This window comes from Phacochoerus africanus, chromosome 15 (assembly GCF_016906955.1).
Source record: "Phacochoerus africanus isolate WHEZ1 chromosome 15, ROS_Pafr_v1, whole genome shotgun sequence".
In the NCBI taxonomy this organism is placed as follows: domain Eukaryota; kingdom Metazoa; phylum Chordata; class Mammalia; order Artiodactyla; family Suidae; genus Phacochoerus; species Phacochoerus africanus.
In genome coordinates, this window is record NC_062558.1 from 6387100 (window position 1) to 6403093 (window position 15994).

Sequence of the window (15994 nt, forward strand, 5' to 3'; positions counted from 1 at the left end):
CCAAGGTCCCCTCCGCCCCTGCCAGTGCCCTCCCCATCAGCTCCCCCCAAACCCCATCCCCCTGCTCCCCCTCCTGACACGGACTCTCCTTCCCCTCTCCCGATTGCTCTTTGGATGTGTGTCCAATTTCTCTTCCTCTTCCATATCATCTATAGCATAGTTTAATTTATGTTGTGAGCCTAGAAAGTTTAGAAAGTTGAAACAAAATTAAAATAAAAAGATAAGGTAGTTATTGATAGGGAAATAAGAAAAAGCAAAAATTAATAAATAAAGTGAATTATTATCCATCGATCACTGAGAAGAGAGAAACGATTTTTTTTTTTTTGTCTTTTGTCTTCTGTCTTTTGAGGGCCACCCCCGCAGCACATGGACGTTCCCAGGCTGGGCAGGGGGGCGGGGGTGGGGTGGGGGTGGGGGTCCATCGGAGCCCGAGCTGCCGGCCTCCAGCACAGCCACAGCGACAGGGGATCCAAGCCGTGTCTGGGGCCCACACCACAGCTCTCGGCCCCGCCGGAGCCTTTCCCCTCAAGTGAGGCCAGGGATTGAACCCGCTTCCTCAGGGATGTGCGTCAGGCACGTGAACCGCTGAGCCACGACGGGAACTCCGAGAGCCAGGAAACCGTTGGAGGACCGTCCAAAGTCAGCTGAATTGACGGCGGGGGCGGGGGGTTGTGCACTCGTGCACAGCAGCTGCCCTTTCACCAAGCGCAGGGTCGCATTCATTCTTGGATGTGGTTGCACAGTGTCAAGAACCTCCTGATTTGCAGAGCTGAGGGATGACAAGATTGCCACTGTTTAAAAATGCCCGCCAGAGCAAACGGGCACATTCCTCGGCCTGAGGGGCCCCATCGACGTCCCGGCTCTCAGCCTCGGGGCTGAGGGACTTGCTCTCTCCACCTGTTTCTTCCGCAGCCCTCTCGTACCTGCCCTCATGCGGACAGGAGGAGAGGTCGCTTCATCCACCTCCCCAGGGAGCAAAACCGGCAGCACAAGTTCAAGCCATCCGTGCCCTCGAACACACACACACACACGCTTGGGCACTGGCTTTGACTAGAGCATTTAAAGTCAAGTTTTAAAATTTAAAACAAATCAGATTTCCCTGTTGGGGTGCATCAGAAATGAAGCCACTGGGTATCCACGAGGATGCAAGTTCCATCCCTAGCCTGCTCAGTGGGTTAAGGATCTGGCGTTGCCGTGAGCTGTGGTGGAGGTCGCAGAGGAGGTTTGGATCCTGTGTGGCTCTGGCTCTGGCTCTGGCTCTGGCTCTGGCCGGCAGCTGTAGCTCCGACTTGATCCCTAGCCTGGGAACCGCCATATGCCCCGGATGCGGCCTTCCAAAGCAAAACAGAAAAAGAAAGACCGAACGAAAGTAAGAAAAGAAACAAAACAGTGAGGGAAATAGAAGAAAGATAAGGAGTGCCTGTGGCGGCTCGGCAGCAGTGAACCCACCGGGTATCCATGAGGATGCAGGTTCCAACCCTGGCCTTGCTCACTGGCTAAACGATCCAGTGTTGATCTGTCTCCTAGCCTGGGAACTTCTATGTGCCTTGCCCTGTGGCCCTAAAAAGAAAGCCAGCAAGACAGAAAGTCACACCAAACGAAGAAGCAAGCAAGCAAGCAAGCAAGCGAGGCAGCCAAAACCAAATGGGAGGAGGGAGAGAGAAGGCCCAGACCGCTCCCTCTCCAAACCCTGGGCCAGCAAGCGGGGCCACGCTAGCAGGTCCTGTGTGCCTCCTCCCCTGCGGGGGCTGAGGGATGGTGGCACGGCTGAGGGACAGCGAGGCGTTCCGGACCCTGATACAGGCTCTGTCCTCCAGCCAGGACCCAGGGCTCCCCCTTGGCCGTCCAGCTCATCCACGGCTGACAGGATGGACCCTTCCGGGCCTGTGACACTCACGGCTCCGGGAGGAGGCCAAACAGCCGGGCAAGGCCCCCAGCGGACGAGCGGGTGCTGAGCCGAGTGTGGAGGGTCAGGCAGGGGCAAGGAAGGCCTGGAGAAGGGCTCGACGAGATCCCGCAGGAGCCAGGGTCCCATGGAGGCCGAGGGGGCGGGGGCAGCTTGGCAGGACCCCCCGGGGGGAGCAGCCCTGGAAGAGGCCTGCTGAGGCGGGTGGCGAGGGGGCCGGCAGGCCTGGAAGGGCAGGAGGAGACCTTTGGGGGTGCGTGCTGCTGGGGGTGGGCCGGGCTCCTCTGGCCTGCCCCACATCTGGGTTTGGGCCCCCGAAGAGGGCTGCCGTCATCCCGAGGACCCGGTGAGCTGGAGCGGGGCCCGAGCGGGAACCCAAGGCTGGACCTGGCTTCTGCCCCCAGAGTGGCTCGCCCCTTGCGTTGAAACAAAAGCAGAGTGGGTCCGAGTCACTCCGAAGGGAAGGACGACGTGGATGGGATTTGACTGGATGCTTGTGTGTTGAGGGCCGCACCCGGGGCACAGGGAGGGTCCCAGGCAAGGGGTGGAATCGGAGCTGCAGCTGCTGGCCTGCCCCACAGCCTCAGCCACAGCCACAGCCACAGCCACGCGGGACCCGAGCCACGTCTGCGACCCACGCCACAGCTCGCGGCAATGCCCGATCCCCGACCCCCCCTGAAGTGAGGCCAGGGATCGATGGGGCATCCTCACGCAGCCTCGTCCCATTTGATGCTGCTGCACCACCACGGGCACGCCACCAATCTTTGCCTAGTTTATTCTACGTATATATACTGTCTTCTTTCTCAGCGGTACCTGTGGCACATGGAAGTTCCCGACCAGGGATGGAATCTGAGCCGCGCCTACGACCCACAGCACCGTTGCCGAAATGCCCGATCCTTTCCCCACCGCACAGGGCTGGAGATCCAACGGGTGCCTCCACAGACACGACTGGAGCACGAACCCACTGAGCCCCAGTGGGAACTCCAGCCAATCTCTTTGGAAAGTGGGTCTTCCTATTAGGAAGGAGAATATGTGCATACGTCGAGGTGGAAAGTTCACTGCTATGAGGAGTTCCCGATGGGGCTCAGTGGCAAGGACCCTGCCTGGTAGCCATGAGGCCACAGGTGTGATGGCTGGCCTCGCTCCGTGGGTGAAGGATCCGGCATTGCCGTGAGCTGTGGTGTAGGTCGCAGACGAGGCTCGGATCCTGCGTTGCTGTGGCTGCGATGGAGGCCGGCAGCGGCAGCTCCGACGCCACCCCGGCCTGGGAGCTTCCCCTATGCCACAGGTGTGGCGCTAAAAGGCAAACAGAAATAAAGAAAGCTAATGCTTATGAAATCCATCATGGAGAACAACGGAACTTTCCGTGTGTCTCTGTGTGTGTGTGTGTGTGTGTGTGTGTCTGTGTGTCTGTGTGTCTTTTGTCGTTTGACGTTTCAGGGCCGCACCCTCGGCATGTGCAGAGTCCTGTGCTAGGGGTCCTATTGCTGGTTGACACAGTTTTGCAAGTCCTACCTAGCCAGGGCCCTCAGAGAAGAACAAGACACAAAAGGAATCCGCATCGGAAAGGAAGAAGTCAAGCGACCCCTCAATGCACATGACATGATCCTATCCCCGCAGACCCCTCAAGACGCTCCCAGAAAACGGGTAGAGCGCCTCAGTGAATGGGGCCAAGTCGCAGGAGGCACCCTGAAGGCACAGAAACCGAGTGCCTTTCTCTACCCTGGGAACGAGAGCTCGGAGAGAGACATCGGGGAAACGATCCCATTTGCCGTCACCTCCCAAAGAAGAGACGGCTGAGGAAGAGACCTCCCTGGAGAGATGCAGAACCCCCCAGATGCTGATGCAAGCAATCCCAGAGGACGCAAACAGATGGCAAGACACACCTTGCTCTTGCGTTGCAAGAGCCTATAGTAGCCCAAGGACCATGCTCCCCGAGGCAGTCCACAGAGTCACCGCCATCCCTGTCAAATGCCCAAGACCGTTGTTCACAGCACGAGACCATGGGGTTGGTGGGGGGAGGGGAGCTGGAGCAGCCCAGAGGGACCCTGGGGGAGCTGTGGGGAAGGAGGAAGGCCAGTTGGGGGGACCCCAGGAAGTGACCTCACTTCCCTGGCGACAGAGGCCAACGGAACTTGGAACCTGGGAGCCCGGCACCTACTGGTCCAGTCCAGGAGAGGACGGAGGAGGGATGGACTGGCTCTGCTGCATCCCGCTCTCCCGGGGCCGAGGCCGAGGCCGCAGGCGTCGTCGCGGCAGAGATGGCCTCTGCCAAGCCTGCAGAACCTGGATGAGAACACGAGGCGGACGCCTATGGGCCGTTGCCCGCAGGGACCCAGAGGTAACACCGGGAGAGGGAGCTCCAGCCAAGGGCAGGGACCTCTCGGATCCCACACGGGAGCCCCATGTCCCCTCCCTGGATGACTTTGAGCAGAGGCGGGTGGTGAGGGGTGGGTCCGCCTCAAGCAAGAGCCGGCTGACCTGCTGGGCAGGGCTTGTCCACATCCCAGGACACAGCTGGCTGGGGAGAAGCAGGGGGCCTGAGGAGGGGGTAGGTGTGGAGTCAGGGCCGAGCCCTGTGTGCAAACGGTACCCCCAGCCCTCCAGGGGGCTCTCGTTCCTCCCGGGTCACGGGGGGAGCCGCTGGCTGTGTGGCGGGGGTGTGGTGTCTGAGCAGGCAAGGCCTCCCCTGATCTGGGAGCAGAAGGGCAAGGGGGCAGCAGAAGCAGCGAGAAGCTAACAGCCCCACAGAGCTCTGACGCCTCGGGGCCGGGCCCTCTGACGCTCACTGTTATTGCAGAGTCCCCAACCTGAGACCCGCCAGGAGCTGGGTGAGGAAGGCAGAAGGCCACCCGAGGAACCTCCACGCAGGCCGCTCCCCGGGGTCCTCTGCCGGGCTGGTGGGGAGCGCAGGACCGCCAGCTGTGGCCATGAAGACACCGTCCACACGAGCCTGACAACCCTGGAAGGCCTGGCCCCCCCTGAGGCCCAGCCTGAAGGTGAGAAGAGGGGGCCGGGGCTCTGGGCGCGGTGGGGGGAGCTGAGGTGGGGGCCGCACAGTGGGGAGTCCCCAGAGGATGGTGTTGGGCCAGGAGCCAAGACAAAGGCACACGCCCCGCCTGCAGGAGAGCAGAGCCAGAAGGGGCTGGCCGGGACCGGTCGGGAAGGCTTTGGGAAGACTGCTCTCCTTGGAAGAGCACATGGCAAGGCGGGCAGGCACCAAAGCTCTTCCTCTCTCACACCTCCAGCAGGAGACCCGGAGCCAGAGGCCAAGACGCCAGCCGAGCGGAAAGACCCTGGAGCAGCCCCCAGAGGAGGCCCAAGACCACAGGAGGACTCAGCACCCGGGCAGGGAGGACCTCTGGCTCTTTCAGAGGGACACTCACGTCCTCGTGGGGACTCGTCCCCAGGGGAGGATGAACCCTCTGCTCCTCTCCCAAGAGGCCCAGCTCCTCTTGAGGAGTCCCCACCCGGGCAGGGTGGAACCAAGGCGCCTCCTGCAGGAGGACCAGGCCCCCAGGAAGACTCAACTCATGGGCAGGATCAACCTGCTGCTCCTCCTGAAGGAAGACCAGAGCCTCATGAGGTCTCACCTCCCGGCCCGGATGAAAATCCTGCTCTTCCTACAGGAGGACGAGGCTCTCAGGAGGACTCACCAGCCGGGCCGGATGAACATCCTGCTCCTCCTCCAGGAGGACGAGGCCCTCAGGAGGACTCACGAGCTGGGAAGGATGAAAATCCTGCTCCTCCTCCCGGAGGACGAGGCTCTCAGGAGGACTCAGCACCCGGGCAGGGAGGACCTGTAGCTCTTTCAGAGGGACACTCACGTCCTCATGGGGACTCGCCCCCCGGGGAGGATGAACCCTCTGCTCCTCTCCCAAGAGGCCCAGCTCCTCTTGAGGAGTCCCCACCCGGGCAGGGTGGAACCAAGGTGCCTCCTGCAGCAGGACCAGGCCCCCATGAAGACCAAACGCATGGGCAGGATCAACCTGCTGCTCCTCCTGAAGGTAGACCAGAGCCTCATGAGGTCTCACCTCCAGGGCAGGATGAAAATCCTGCTCTTCCTACAGGAGGACGAGGCCCTCAGGAGGACTCACGAGCCAGGCAGGATGAACATCCTGCTTCTCCTCCTGGAGGACGAGGCTCTCAGGAGGACTCACCAGCCGGGCAGGATGAAAATCCTGCTCCTCCTCCTGGATTACGAGGCTCTCATGATGTCTCACCAGCCAGGCAGGATGAACATTCTGCTCCTCCTCCTGGAGGACCAGATTCTCAGGAGGACTCACGAGCCGGGAAGGATGAAAATCCTCTTCCTTCTCCTGGAGGACAAGGCTCTCATGATGTCTCACCAGCCGGGCAGGTTGAACATCCTGCTCCTCCTACAGGAGGACGAGGCTCTCAGGAGAACTCTCCAGCCGGGCAGGAGGAAAATCCGGCTCCTCCAACAGGAGGAGGATGCTCTCATGCAGACACACCAGCCCAGCAGGATGAACATCCTGATCCTCCTCCAAGAGGACGAGGCTCTCATGAGGACTCCCCAGCCGGGCAGGATGAAAATCCTGGTGCTCCTCCTGGAGGACGAGGCTCTCAGGAGTACTCACCAGCCGTGCAGCATGAAAATCCTGCTCCTGCTCCAGTTGGACGAGGCTCTCAGGAAGACTCACCAGCCGGGCAGGAGGAAAAACCTGCTCCTCCTCCTGGAGGACAAGGCTCTCAGGAGGACTCACTAGCTGGGCGGGATGAAAATCCTGCTCCTCCTCCTGGAGGACGAGGCTCTCAGATGGACTCATCAGCTGGGAAGGATGAAAATCTGGATAATCCTCCTGGAGGACGAGGCTCTCTGGAGGACTCACCAGCTGGGCAGGATGAACATCCTGCTTCTCCTCCTGGAGCACGAGGCTCTCAGGAGGACTCACCAGCCGGGCAGGATGAAAATCCTGCTCCTCCTCCTGGATTACGAGGCTCTCATGATGTCTCACCAGCCAGGCAGGATGAACATTCTGCTCCTCCTCCTGGAGGACGAGGCTCTCAGGAGGACTTACTAGCTGAGCCGGATGAACAACCTGCTCCTCCTCCTGGAGGACCAGGCTCTCAGGAGGACTCACGAGCCGGGAAGGATGAAAATCCTCTTCCTTCTCCTGGAGGACAAGGCTCTCATGATGTCTCACCAGCCGGGCAGGTTGAACATCCTGCTCCTCCTACAGGAGGACGAGGCTCTCAGGAGAACTCTCCAGCCGGGCAGGAGGAAAATCCGGCTCCTCCAACAGGAGGAGGATGCTCTCATGCAGACACACCAGCCCAGCAGGATGAACATCCTGATCCTCCTCCAAGAGGACGAGGCTCTCATGAGGACTCCCCAGCCGGGCAGGATGAAAATCCTGGTGCTCCTCCTGGAGGACGAGGCTCTCAGGAGTACTCACCAGCCGTGCAGCATGAAAATCCTGCTCCTGCTCCAGTTGGACGAGGCTCTCAGGAAGACTCACCAGCCGGGCAGGAGGAAAAACCTGCTCCTCCTCCTGGAGGACAAGGCTCTCAGGAGGACTCACTAGCTGGGCGGGATGAAAATCCTGCTCCTCCTCCTGGAGGACGAGGCTCTCAGATGGACTCATCAGCTGGGAAGGATGAAAATCTGGATAATCCTCCTGGAGGACGAGGCTCTCTGGAGGACTCACCAGCTGGGCAGGATGAACATCCTGGTGCTCCTCCTGGAGGACAAGGCTCTCCTGAGGACTCAGCAGCCGTGCAGGATGAAAATCCTGCTCCTCCTCCCGGAGGACGAGGCTCTCAGGAGGACTCCCCAGCCGTGCAGGAGGCAAATCCTGCTCTTCCTCCTGCAGGACCAGGCTCTCAGGAGGACTCACTAGCTGGGCAGGATGAAAATCCTGCTGGTCCTCCAGAAGTCTCCCGTCCACTCGAACACTCACCAGCCCTGCAGGGGGCACTTGGCGCTGCTCTGGCCGAATTCCCGGACACTGATGTGCCTTTCCCTGTGCTAGATGGCAACGTTGCCCTGGCCTCTGCTGGGGACAAAGGGCCCGAGGCGCATTCAGCAGCCCTTCTGGGAGTGCCTGCCCTGATTGCTCCCGCACCCCCTCTACCAGGTCCTGGCCTGGCTCTTTCAAGAACCCTCGGCCCATTTCCAAAACCACCTTCCCCAAGGTCCCCTCCGCCCCTGCCAGTGCCCTCCCCATCAGCTTCCCCCAAACCCCATCCCCTTGCTCCCCCTCCTGACATGCACTCTCCTTCCCCTCTCCTGATTGCTCTTTGGAGATGTGTCCAATTTCTCTTTCTGATTCATGTCATTTATGGTATAGTTCACTTTGTGTTTTGAGCCTAGAGTTTTTAGAATGTTGAAACAAAATAAAAATAAAAAAGGAAGTAGTTATTGACAGGGAAGTAATAAAAAGCACAAATTAATAAATAAAGCTAATTATTCTCAATCAATCATAGAAGAGAGAAGTGATTTTTGTGTGTGTGTCTTTTGTCCTTTGTCTTCTGTCTTTTGAGGGCTTCCCCCATGGCATATGGAGGTTCCCAGGCTAGGGGGCGGATCGGGGCCAGAGCTGCCGGCCTCCAGCACAGCCAGAGCAACAGGGGATCCAAGCCGTGTCTGGGACCCACACCACAGATCACGGCCACGCCGGATCCTTTCCCCTTGGAATGAGGCCAGGGATGGAACCCGCTTCCTCAGGGATACACGTCAGGTGCGTGAACTGCTGAGCCACGACGGGAACTCCGCGAGCCAGGAAACCGTTGGAGGACCGTCCAGAGTCAGCTGAATTGACGGCGGGGGCGGGGGCTTGTGCACTTGTGCACAGCAGCTGCCCTTGCACCAAGCGCAGGGTCGCATTCATTCTTGGATGTGGTTGCACAGTATCCAGATCATGCTGATGCACAGAGCTGAGGAATGACAAGGTTGCCATGGTTTAAACATGCCCACCAAAGCAAACGGGCTCATTCCTCGGGTTGAGGGGCCCCATCCAGGTCCCATCTGGTCGCGTCGGGGCTGAGGGGCTTGCTCTCTCACCCTGTTTCTTCTGCAGCCGTCTTGTACCTGCCCTCATGCGGACAGGAGGAGCGGTTGCTTCAACCACCTCCCCAGGGAGCCAAACCCGCAGCAGAAGTTCAAGCCATCCGTGCACTCGAACACACATACAAGTGTGGGCACGGATCTGCTCACAGCATATCATACCAAACTTGCAAGGTGAAAATAGGACTTCCCATCCTGGCGCAGTGGAAACGAATCCCACGACCCATGAGGTTGTGGGCTCGATCCCTGCCCTAATTCAGTGGGTTAAGGATCTGGCGTTGCCATGAGCTGTGGGTGGAGGTCGCAGAGGAGGCTTGGATCCTGCGTGGCTGCGGCTGGGGCATGGGCTGGGGCTGTGGCCAGTAGCTGTAGCTCCGTCTCGACCCCTAGCCTGGGAACCGCCATATGCCCCGGGTGCGGCCCTCCAAAGCAAAACAGATCAAGAAAGAATGAAAGAAAGTAGAAAAGAAAAACAACAACAACAACAGTGAGAGAAATAGAAAAAAGGTAAGGAGTGCCTGTTGCGGCTCAGCAGAAATCAACCCACCCTGGTATCCATGAGGATGCAAGTTGCATCGCCGGCCTCGTTCACCGGCTAAACGATCCAGTGCTGATTAGCCCCCTAGCCTGGGAACTTCTACGTGCCTTGCCCTGTGGCCCTAAAAGGACAGACAGCAAGACGGAAAGTGAACCAAACAAAAAAGCAAGCAAGCAAGCAAGCAAGCAAGCGAAACTGCCAATACCAAATGGGAGGAGGGAGAGAGATGGCCCAGATCTCGGCCTCCCCAAAAGCTGGGCCTGAAAGCGGGGCCACGCTAGCAGGTCCTGTGTGCCTCCTCCCCTGCGGGGGCTGAGGGATGGTGGCACGGCTGAGGGACAGCGAGGCTTTCCGGACCCTGATACAGGCTCTGTCCTCCAGCCAGGACCCAGGGCTCCCCCTTGCCAGTCCAGCTCATCCACAGCTGACAGGATGGACCCTTCTGGGCCTGTGACACTCACGGCTCCGGGAGGAGGCCAAACAGCCAGGCAAGGCCCCCAGCGGACGAGCCGAGTGTGGAGGGTCAGGCAGGGGCAAGGAAGGCCTGGAGAAGGGCTCGATGAGATCCCGCAGGAGCCAGGGTCCCATGGAGGCCTGAGGGGGCAGGGGGCAACGTGGCAGGGCCGCCCGCGGGGAGCAGCCCTGGAAGAGGCCTGCTGAGGCGGGTGGCGAGGGGGCCGGCAGGCCTGGAAGGGCAGGAGGAGACCTTTGGGGGCATGTGCTGCTGGGGGTGGGCTGGGCTCCTCTGGCCTGCCCCACGTCTGGGTTTGGGCCCCCGAAGAGGGCTGCCGTCATCCCGAGGACCCGGTGAGCTGGAGCGGGGCCCGAGCGGGAACCCAAGGCTGGACCTGGCTTCTGCCCCCAGAGTGGCTCGCCCCTGGCGTTGAAACAAAAGCAGAGTGGGTCCGAGTCACTCCGAAGGGAAGGACGACGTGGATGGGATTTGACTGGATGCTTGTGTGTTGAGGGCCGCACCCGGGGCACAGGGAGGGTCCCAGGCAAGGGGTGGAATCGGAGCTGCAGCTGCTGGCCTGCCCCGCAGCCACAGCCACACCAGATCCGAGGTGCCTCTGCGACCTACACCACAGCTCACGGCAGGGCCGGATCCTTACCCGTGGAGCGAAGTGGCATCCTCTTGGATCCCAGGCGGGGTTGTTTCCACTGAGCCACACAGGAACTCCCAGTGGATGACTACGTGGTTGGAGTCCTGCTGCACCCGCAACATCGTTTGATCCCCTCCACCAACCAGCGAGGTCTATAGTACAGGTCGTTTTGGTCCCTTTTGATAATGAGAACTTTGTGCAACAGAGAGACGTCCCCGGAAGCTGGAAGCTGCGAGCAACGACCGGAGGCAGACACCCAGCGCTTCCCATCCCGCCTGGGCCCTTCGCAGGACAGACAGTTGCCTCTCAGGGGCAGCCGAGACAGTCGTGCCCTCCACACTCGGCCCGGGTTTTTTTTAAATTTATGGTTATTCTTTTCATTACTCAGATGAATTCATCACATCTGTTGTCGTATAATGATCCTAACAATCCAATTTCACAGGATGTCCACCTTATAACCCAACCACATCCCCCCACCCCCCAAACCTTCTCCTCTGGAAACCGTAATGTTTTCAGCATCTGTGAGTCAGCATCTGTTCTGCAAAGAAGATCAGTCTGCCCTTTGTTCAGATTCCACGTGTCCCTGAAAGCATTTGATGTTGGGGTCTCACTGTATGGCTGACCTCCCTTAGCATGCGAATTTCTGGGTCCATCCATGTTGCTAAAATTGCTGGCATGTCATTCATTTTAGTGGCCGAGTAATATTCTGGTGTGTATATGTACCACGTCTCCTTGATGCACTCCTCTGTCGATGGACACTTCGGTGGTTTCCATGTCTTGTCGGCATGTTGCAAAGAGTGCTGCGATGAACATCGGAGTTCGTGTGTCTCTGCGAGTCATGGTTTTCTCTGGGTAGAGGCCCAGGAGTGGGATTGCTGGCTCAAATGGTACTTCTAGGTTTCGTTTTCTGAGGCATCTCCATCCTGTTTTCCACAGTGGTTGCACCCATTTACAATCCCACCAACCGTGTCCTAGGGTTCCTTTTTCTCCCCACCCTCTCCAACACTTATTGCTTGTGGACTTTCTGAGGATGGCCATTCTGGCTGGTGTACGGTGGTACGTCATGGTGGTTTTGACGTGCATGTCTCTCAGAATGAGTGATGCTGAACATCTTTTCATGTGTTTTCTGGCCATCTGTATGTCTTCTTTGAGAACTGTCTGTTGAGATCTTCTTTCCATGTTTGGAAGGGGTTGTTTGTTGTTTTGGTGTGGAGCTGCAGAAGGTGATTATAACCGTGAGAGAGGAATCCCTTGTCAGTTGATTCACTTGCAAAGGTTTTCTCCCATTCTGTGGGAAGTCTTTTCGTTCTGTTTAGGGTTTCCTTTGCTCTGAAGAAACTTTTAAGTTTGACTAGGTCCCATTGGTATGTTGTGGTTCTTCGTGTCATTAGTCTAAGAGGTGCATCTGAGAAGCTGTTGCTGTCGTTTATGTCGGGGAGTGTTTGGCCTATGTTTTCCTCTAGGCGTTGCAGGGTCTCTGGTCGGCTCGCTAGGTCTTTAATCCATTTGGAGCTTGTTTTTGCGTCTGGTGCTAGGAAGTGTTCTCATTTCATTCTTTTCCATGTGGCTGTCCCGTCTTCCCGGCACCCCTTCTTGAACAGGCTGTCTTTTGCCCGTTGCATGGTCTGGCCTCCTTTGTCATAGATGAGGTGGCTGTAGGTGTGGGGTGGCTTTCCTTCTGGGCTTTCCATCCTGTTCCACTGATGCCGAGTTCTGTCTTTGCGCAAGTAGCATGCGGTTTTGAGGATTGTTGCTCTGTGGTATAGTCTGGAGTCCAGGAGCCCGAATCCTCCAGCTCCCTTTCTCTTTTTCAGGATGTCTTTGGCTCTTCTGGGGCTTTTGTGCTTCCAAACAAACTTCAAAATGTTTTGTTCCAGTTCTGTGGAAAATGTCCTTGGTAATTGGATAGGGATTGCATTGCCTTAGGAAGTATAATCAGGTTGATAATATTAAGTCTTCCAGTCCACGAGCATGGTATAGCTTTCCATCTCTTTGTATCATCTTTGATTTCTTTCATCAGTGTCTTAAAGTTTTCAGAGTACAGGTCTTTTGTCTCTTGAGGTAAGTTTCCTCCTAGGGATTCTATCCTTTTGGATGCAATGGTAAACGTGAATGCTTCCCTGATTTCTCTTTCTGCTCTTTCCTTGTTCGTGTATAGAAATGGCATCGATTTCTGTGCATTAATTTTGTATCCTGTGACTTTGCCAAATTCACAGATGAGCTCTAACCGTGTTCTGGGAGAGTCTTTAGGAGTCTCTAGGTATCGTACCATGTCGTCTGCAAATAGGGATAGTTTTACTTCTTCCTTTCCAATTTGGATTCCTCTTATTTCTTTTCCTTCTCTGATCGCCATGGCTAGGACTTCCCAAGCTATGTTGAAGAGTAGTGGTGAGTGCGGACATCCTTGTCTTGTTCCTGATCTCAGCGGGAATTCTTTCAGCTTTTCGCCATTGAGCATCATGTTCGCTGTGGGTTTGTCACACACGGCCTTTGTGATGTTGAGGTAGGTTCCTGCTATGCCCACTTTCTGAAGGGTTTTTATCAGACACTTGGGTGTTGGATCTTGTCAGACAAAGGCTGTTCCCGCATCTCTTGAGAGGATCGTGGGGGTTTTCCTCTTCGGTTTGTTAATGTGGTGCATCACACCGATGGATGTGCGGATGTGGAAGAACACGTGCGTCCTGGGGCTGAATCCCACTTGATCGTGATGTACAATCCTTGGAACGTACTGATGGATGCGGTTTGCTAGCATTTTGTTGAGGAGTTTTGCATCGATGTTCCCCTCAGTGAAACGGGCCTGTAGTTTTCTTTTTTGTGGTGTCTGTGTCGGGCTTTGGTATCAGGGTGATGGTGGCCTTATAGAAGGAGCTTGAGAGTATCCCTTCCTCTGCAGTTTTTGGAAATGGTTTGAGAAGGATAGGTGTTAGCTCTTCTCTACATGTTTGATAGAATTTGGCTGTGAAGCCATCTGGTCCTGGACTTTTGTTTGTTGGACATTTTGTAATAGCAGTTTCCATTTCAGTTCTTGTGACTTGTCCATTCATCCTTTTCACTTTTCTTTTCCCTGGGACTGGGACACTTTTGGAGTTCCTGTCATAGCTCATCGGTTAACGAAGCTGACTGGTATCCAGAAGGATGTGGGTTTCATCCCTGGCCTCCCTCCGTGGGTTAAGGATCTGGTGTTGCCATGAACTGTGGTGTACGGCCCAGGCGGGGCTCAGATGTCACCCCCTGGGCAGGATAACCCTGCAGCTGCTCCTGCAGGAGGCCCAGGCCCTCATGAGGACTCACCCCCCGGGCAGGATGAAATTGCTGCTCCTCCTCCGGGAGGCCCAGGCCCTCATGTGGACTCACCCCCGGGGCAGGACGAACACACTGCTCCTCTCGCAGGAGGCTCAGCCCCTCATGAGGAGTCACCCCCCCGGGCAGGGTGAACCTGGTGCTCCTCCTGCAGGAGGCCCAGGGCCTCAGGAGGACTCACGAGCCCTGCAAGGAGACTCTGCCACCGCTCTGGCAGCTTCCCCAGACCCTGAGGAGAGGTTCCCTCTGCTGGTTGGAAACCTTTCCCAGGCCTCTGCAGGAGAACAAGGGCCCGAGGAGAATGCAGCAGCCCTGCAGGCAGAGCCTGCCCTGACGGTTCCAGCACCCCCTATACTGGGTCCTGGCCTGGCTCTGGCAGGAACCCCAGGCCACTTTAGAAAAGCACCTTCCCCAAGGTCCCCTCAGCCGCTCCAAGGGCCCTCCCCATCAGCTCCCCCCAAACCCCATCCCCCTGCTCCCCCTCCCGAAATGTCCTCTCCTTCCCCTCTCCTCATTTGTCTTTGGATGTCTGCTCAATTTCTGTTCCTCTTCCATATCGTTTATACTATATTTGACTTTACGTTTGAAGCCTACAAGTTGACCCTTGAAAGTAAACATCAAACCAGAAAGTAGTTATTGTTAGGAAAGAAAAGAAAGCAACACTAAATAAAGTAAATCACAAGGAATTCAATCACTGAGCAGAAAGAAACGATGTTTTGGTGTGTCTTTGGTCTTTTGAGGGCCGAACCCTGAACACGTGAACGTGGCCAGGCCAGGGGGTCCATCAGAGCCAGAGCTGCCGGGCTCCACCACAGCCACGGCAACAGGGGAACTGAGCCACGTCTGCGACCTGCACCACCACAGCTCACGGCAGGGCCGGATCCTTACCCGTGGAGCGAAGCGGCATCCTCTTGGATCCCAGTCGGGGTTGTTACCACTGAGCCACGACGGGAACTCCCAGTGGATGATTCCTTGGTCAGAGTCCTATGACACCCACAACATCGTTTGATCCCCTCCACAAACCAGTGAGGCCAATAGCACCGGTTGTTTTGGTCCCTTCGGGTAATGAGAATTTTGCGGACTAGAGAGACGTCCCCGGCAGCTTGACGCTGCGAGCAACGAGCGGAGGCAGACGAAGCCAGACTCCCAGGACGTCACGTCCCCCCTGGGCCCTTCGCAGGACAGACAGTTGCTTCTCAGGGGCAGCCGAGAGAGTCGGGACCTTCACCCTCGGCCCGGGATTCAAGGAATGGTCGCCAAAGCTTTGGCAGGCTTTTCCCCCTTGCAGGGTGAGGGAGGCCAGTCGAGGCCAGCCCCTGGTGTCCACGGAGCCCTCAGGCTGCTGGGCTCCCATGGGGGCCCAGGAGCGTCTGCTCACCGCGCACTGGGGAGCGTCCGAGCCGGGGCAGCCCAGGTGGGAGGCCCTACACGATGGGAAGGTCCTGGGAGTTTGGAGTGGAGGTCTGTCCTAAGCCAAAACCTCGGTCGAGACCTGAGCCGCCCGAGGTTTCCAAGGCTTCCTCAAGGCCAATAGTTTTTCTATAGTCTCCTGAGTTTTGGTGGGTTTTTTTTTTGCACTGGAGGGCCCACACCCACCGCGTGTGGAAGTTCCCAGGAAGGGGTGGAACTGGAGCTACAGCTGCCAGCCACAGCCATAGCCCCAGCCCCAGCCCCAGCCCCAGCCCCAGCCATGTGGGATCCGAGGCACGACTGTGACCGACACCACAGCTCACGGCAATGCCCAAACCCCGACCCCCACTGAAGTGAGGCCAGGGCTCAGGCGTGCATCCTCACCCATCCTAGTCCCATTTGATTCTGCCCCACCAACAGGGCCATGACACCAGTCTATATTTAAAGTATCATACATGTACATACCTACATATATGTATATATGTGTGTACACAGATATATGTATATATATGTGTGTGTGTGTACTTTCATACATACATACATACATATATGTGTGTGTGTGTGTATATATATATATATATATATATATATATATATATAGAGAGAGAGAGAGAGAGAGAGAGAGAGAGAGAGAGTTCTCAGCTGCATCTGGGGCATAGGGAAGTTCCCGCCCAGGGATGGAATCTGAGCTGAACCTGTGACCTACG

At 57.1% G+C, this 15994-nt stretch overlaps 2 protein-coding genes across 6 annotated transcripts; both read right to left on the minus strand.

Annotated features, from left to right (window-relative positions):
* Window positions 1–454: 454 nt before the first annotated feature.
* Window positions 455–5598, minus strand: LOC125116518 (uncharacterized). 4 transcript variants are annotated; one of them, XM_047761807.1, is made up of 6 exons: window positions 4717–5598; window positions 4068–4192; window positions 2720–2919; window positions 1898–2131; window positions 1450–1560; window positions 455–769 (listed from the first exon to the last, which is right to left on the minus strand). In XM_047761807.1, the coding sequence occupies exons 1-6, from the start codon at window positions 5106–5108 to the stop codon at window positions 746–748; spliced, it is 1086 nt and encodes a 361-aa protein (XP_047617763.1). In that variant the 5' UTR covers window positions 5109–5598; the 3' UTR covers window positions 455–745. The 4 variants fall into 4 exon arrangements, 3 of the variants coding, with proteins under 3 accessions (XP_047617763.1, XP_047617765.1, XP_047617762.1); XM_047761809.1 differs by lacking the exon at window positions 1898–2131 and adding an exon at window positions 2152–2322; XM_047761806.1 differs by having other exon boundaries at window positions 1898–2322.
* A 1483-nt stretch (window positions 5599–7081) lies between these two features.
* On the minus strand, window positions 7082–8085 carry LOC125116115 (uncharacterized). Of its 2 annotated transcripts, XM_047761082.1 has the most exons (3): window positions 7831–8085; window positions 7579–7737; window positions 7082–7296 (listed from the first exon to the last, which is right to left on the minus strand). In XM_047761082.1, the coding sequence occupies exons 1-3, from the start codon at window positions 8041–8043 to the stop codon at window positions 7105–7107; spliced, it is 564 nt and encodes a 187-aa protein (XP_047617038.1). In that variant the 5' UTR covers window positions 8044–8085; the 3' UTR covers window positions 7082–7104. The 2 variants fall into 2 exon arrangements, with proteins under 2 accessions (XP_047617038.1, XP_047617037.1); XM_047761081.1 differs by having other exon boundaries at window positions 7579–8085.
* Between the last annotated feature and the right edge of the window lie 7909 nt (window positions 8086–15994).

What these genes read in the sequence shown, in the direction of transcription:
- LOC125116518 (XM_047761806.1), bottom strand. Translation starts at nt 5,108, where the DNA reads ATGTGCTCTTCCAAGGAGAGCAGTCTTCCCAAAGCCTTCCCGACCGGT. An exon ending in TCCTCTCCTGGACTGGACCA is followed by an intron (nt 2,920 to 4,067) that starts GTAGGTGCCGGG and finishes CCTTCCTAATAG; the next exon opens with GAAGACCCACTTTCCAAAGA. An exon ending in GGAACTTCCATGTGCCACAG is followed by an intron (nt 2,323 to 2,719) that starts GTACCGCTGAGA and finishes TTTCAACGCAAG; the next exon opens with GGGCGAGCCACTCTGGGGGC.
- LOC125116115 (XM_047761081.1), bottom strand. Translation starts at nt 8,043, where the DNA reads ATGGGCCGAGGGTTCTTGAAAGAGCCAGGCCAGGACCTGGTAGAGGGG. An exon ending in ATGTTCATCCTGCCCAGCTG is followed by an intron (nt 7,297 to 7,578) that starts GTGAGTCCTCCA and finishes CTCGTCCTCCAG; the next exon opens with GAGGAGCACCAGGATTTTCA.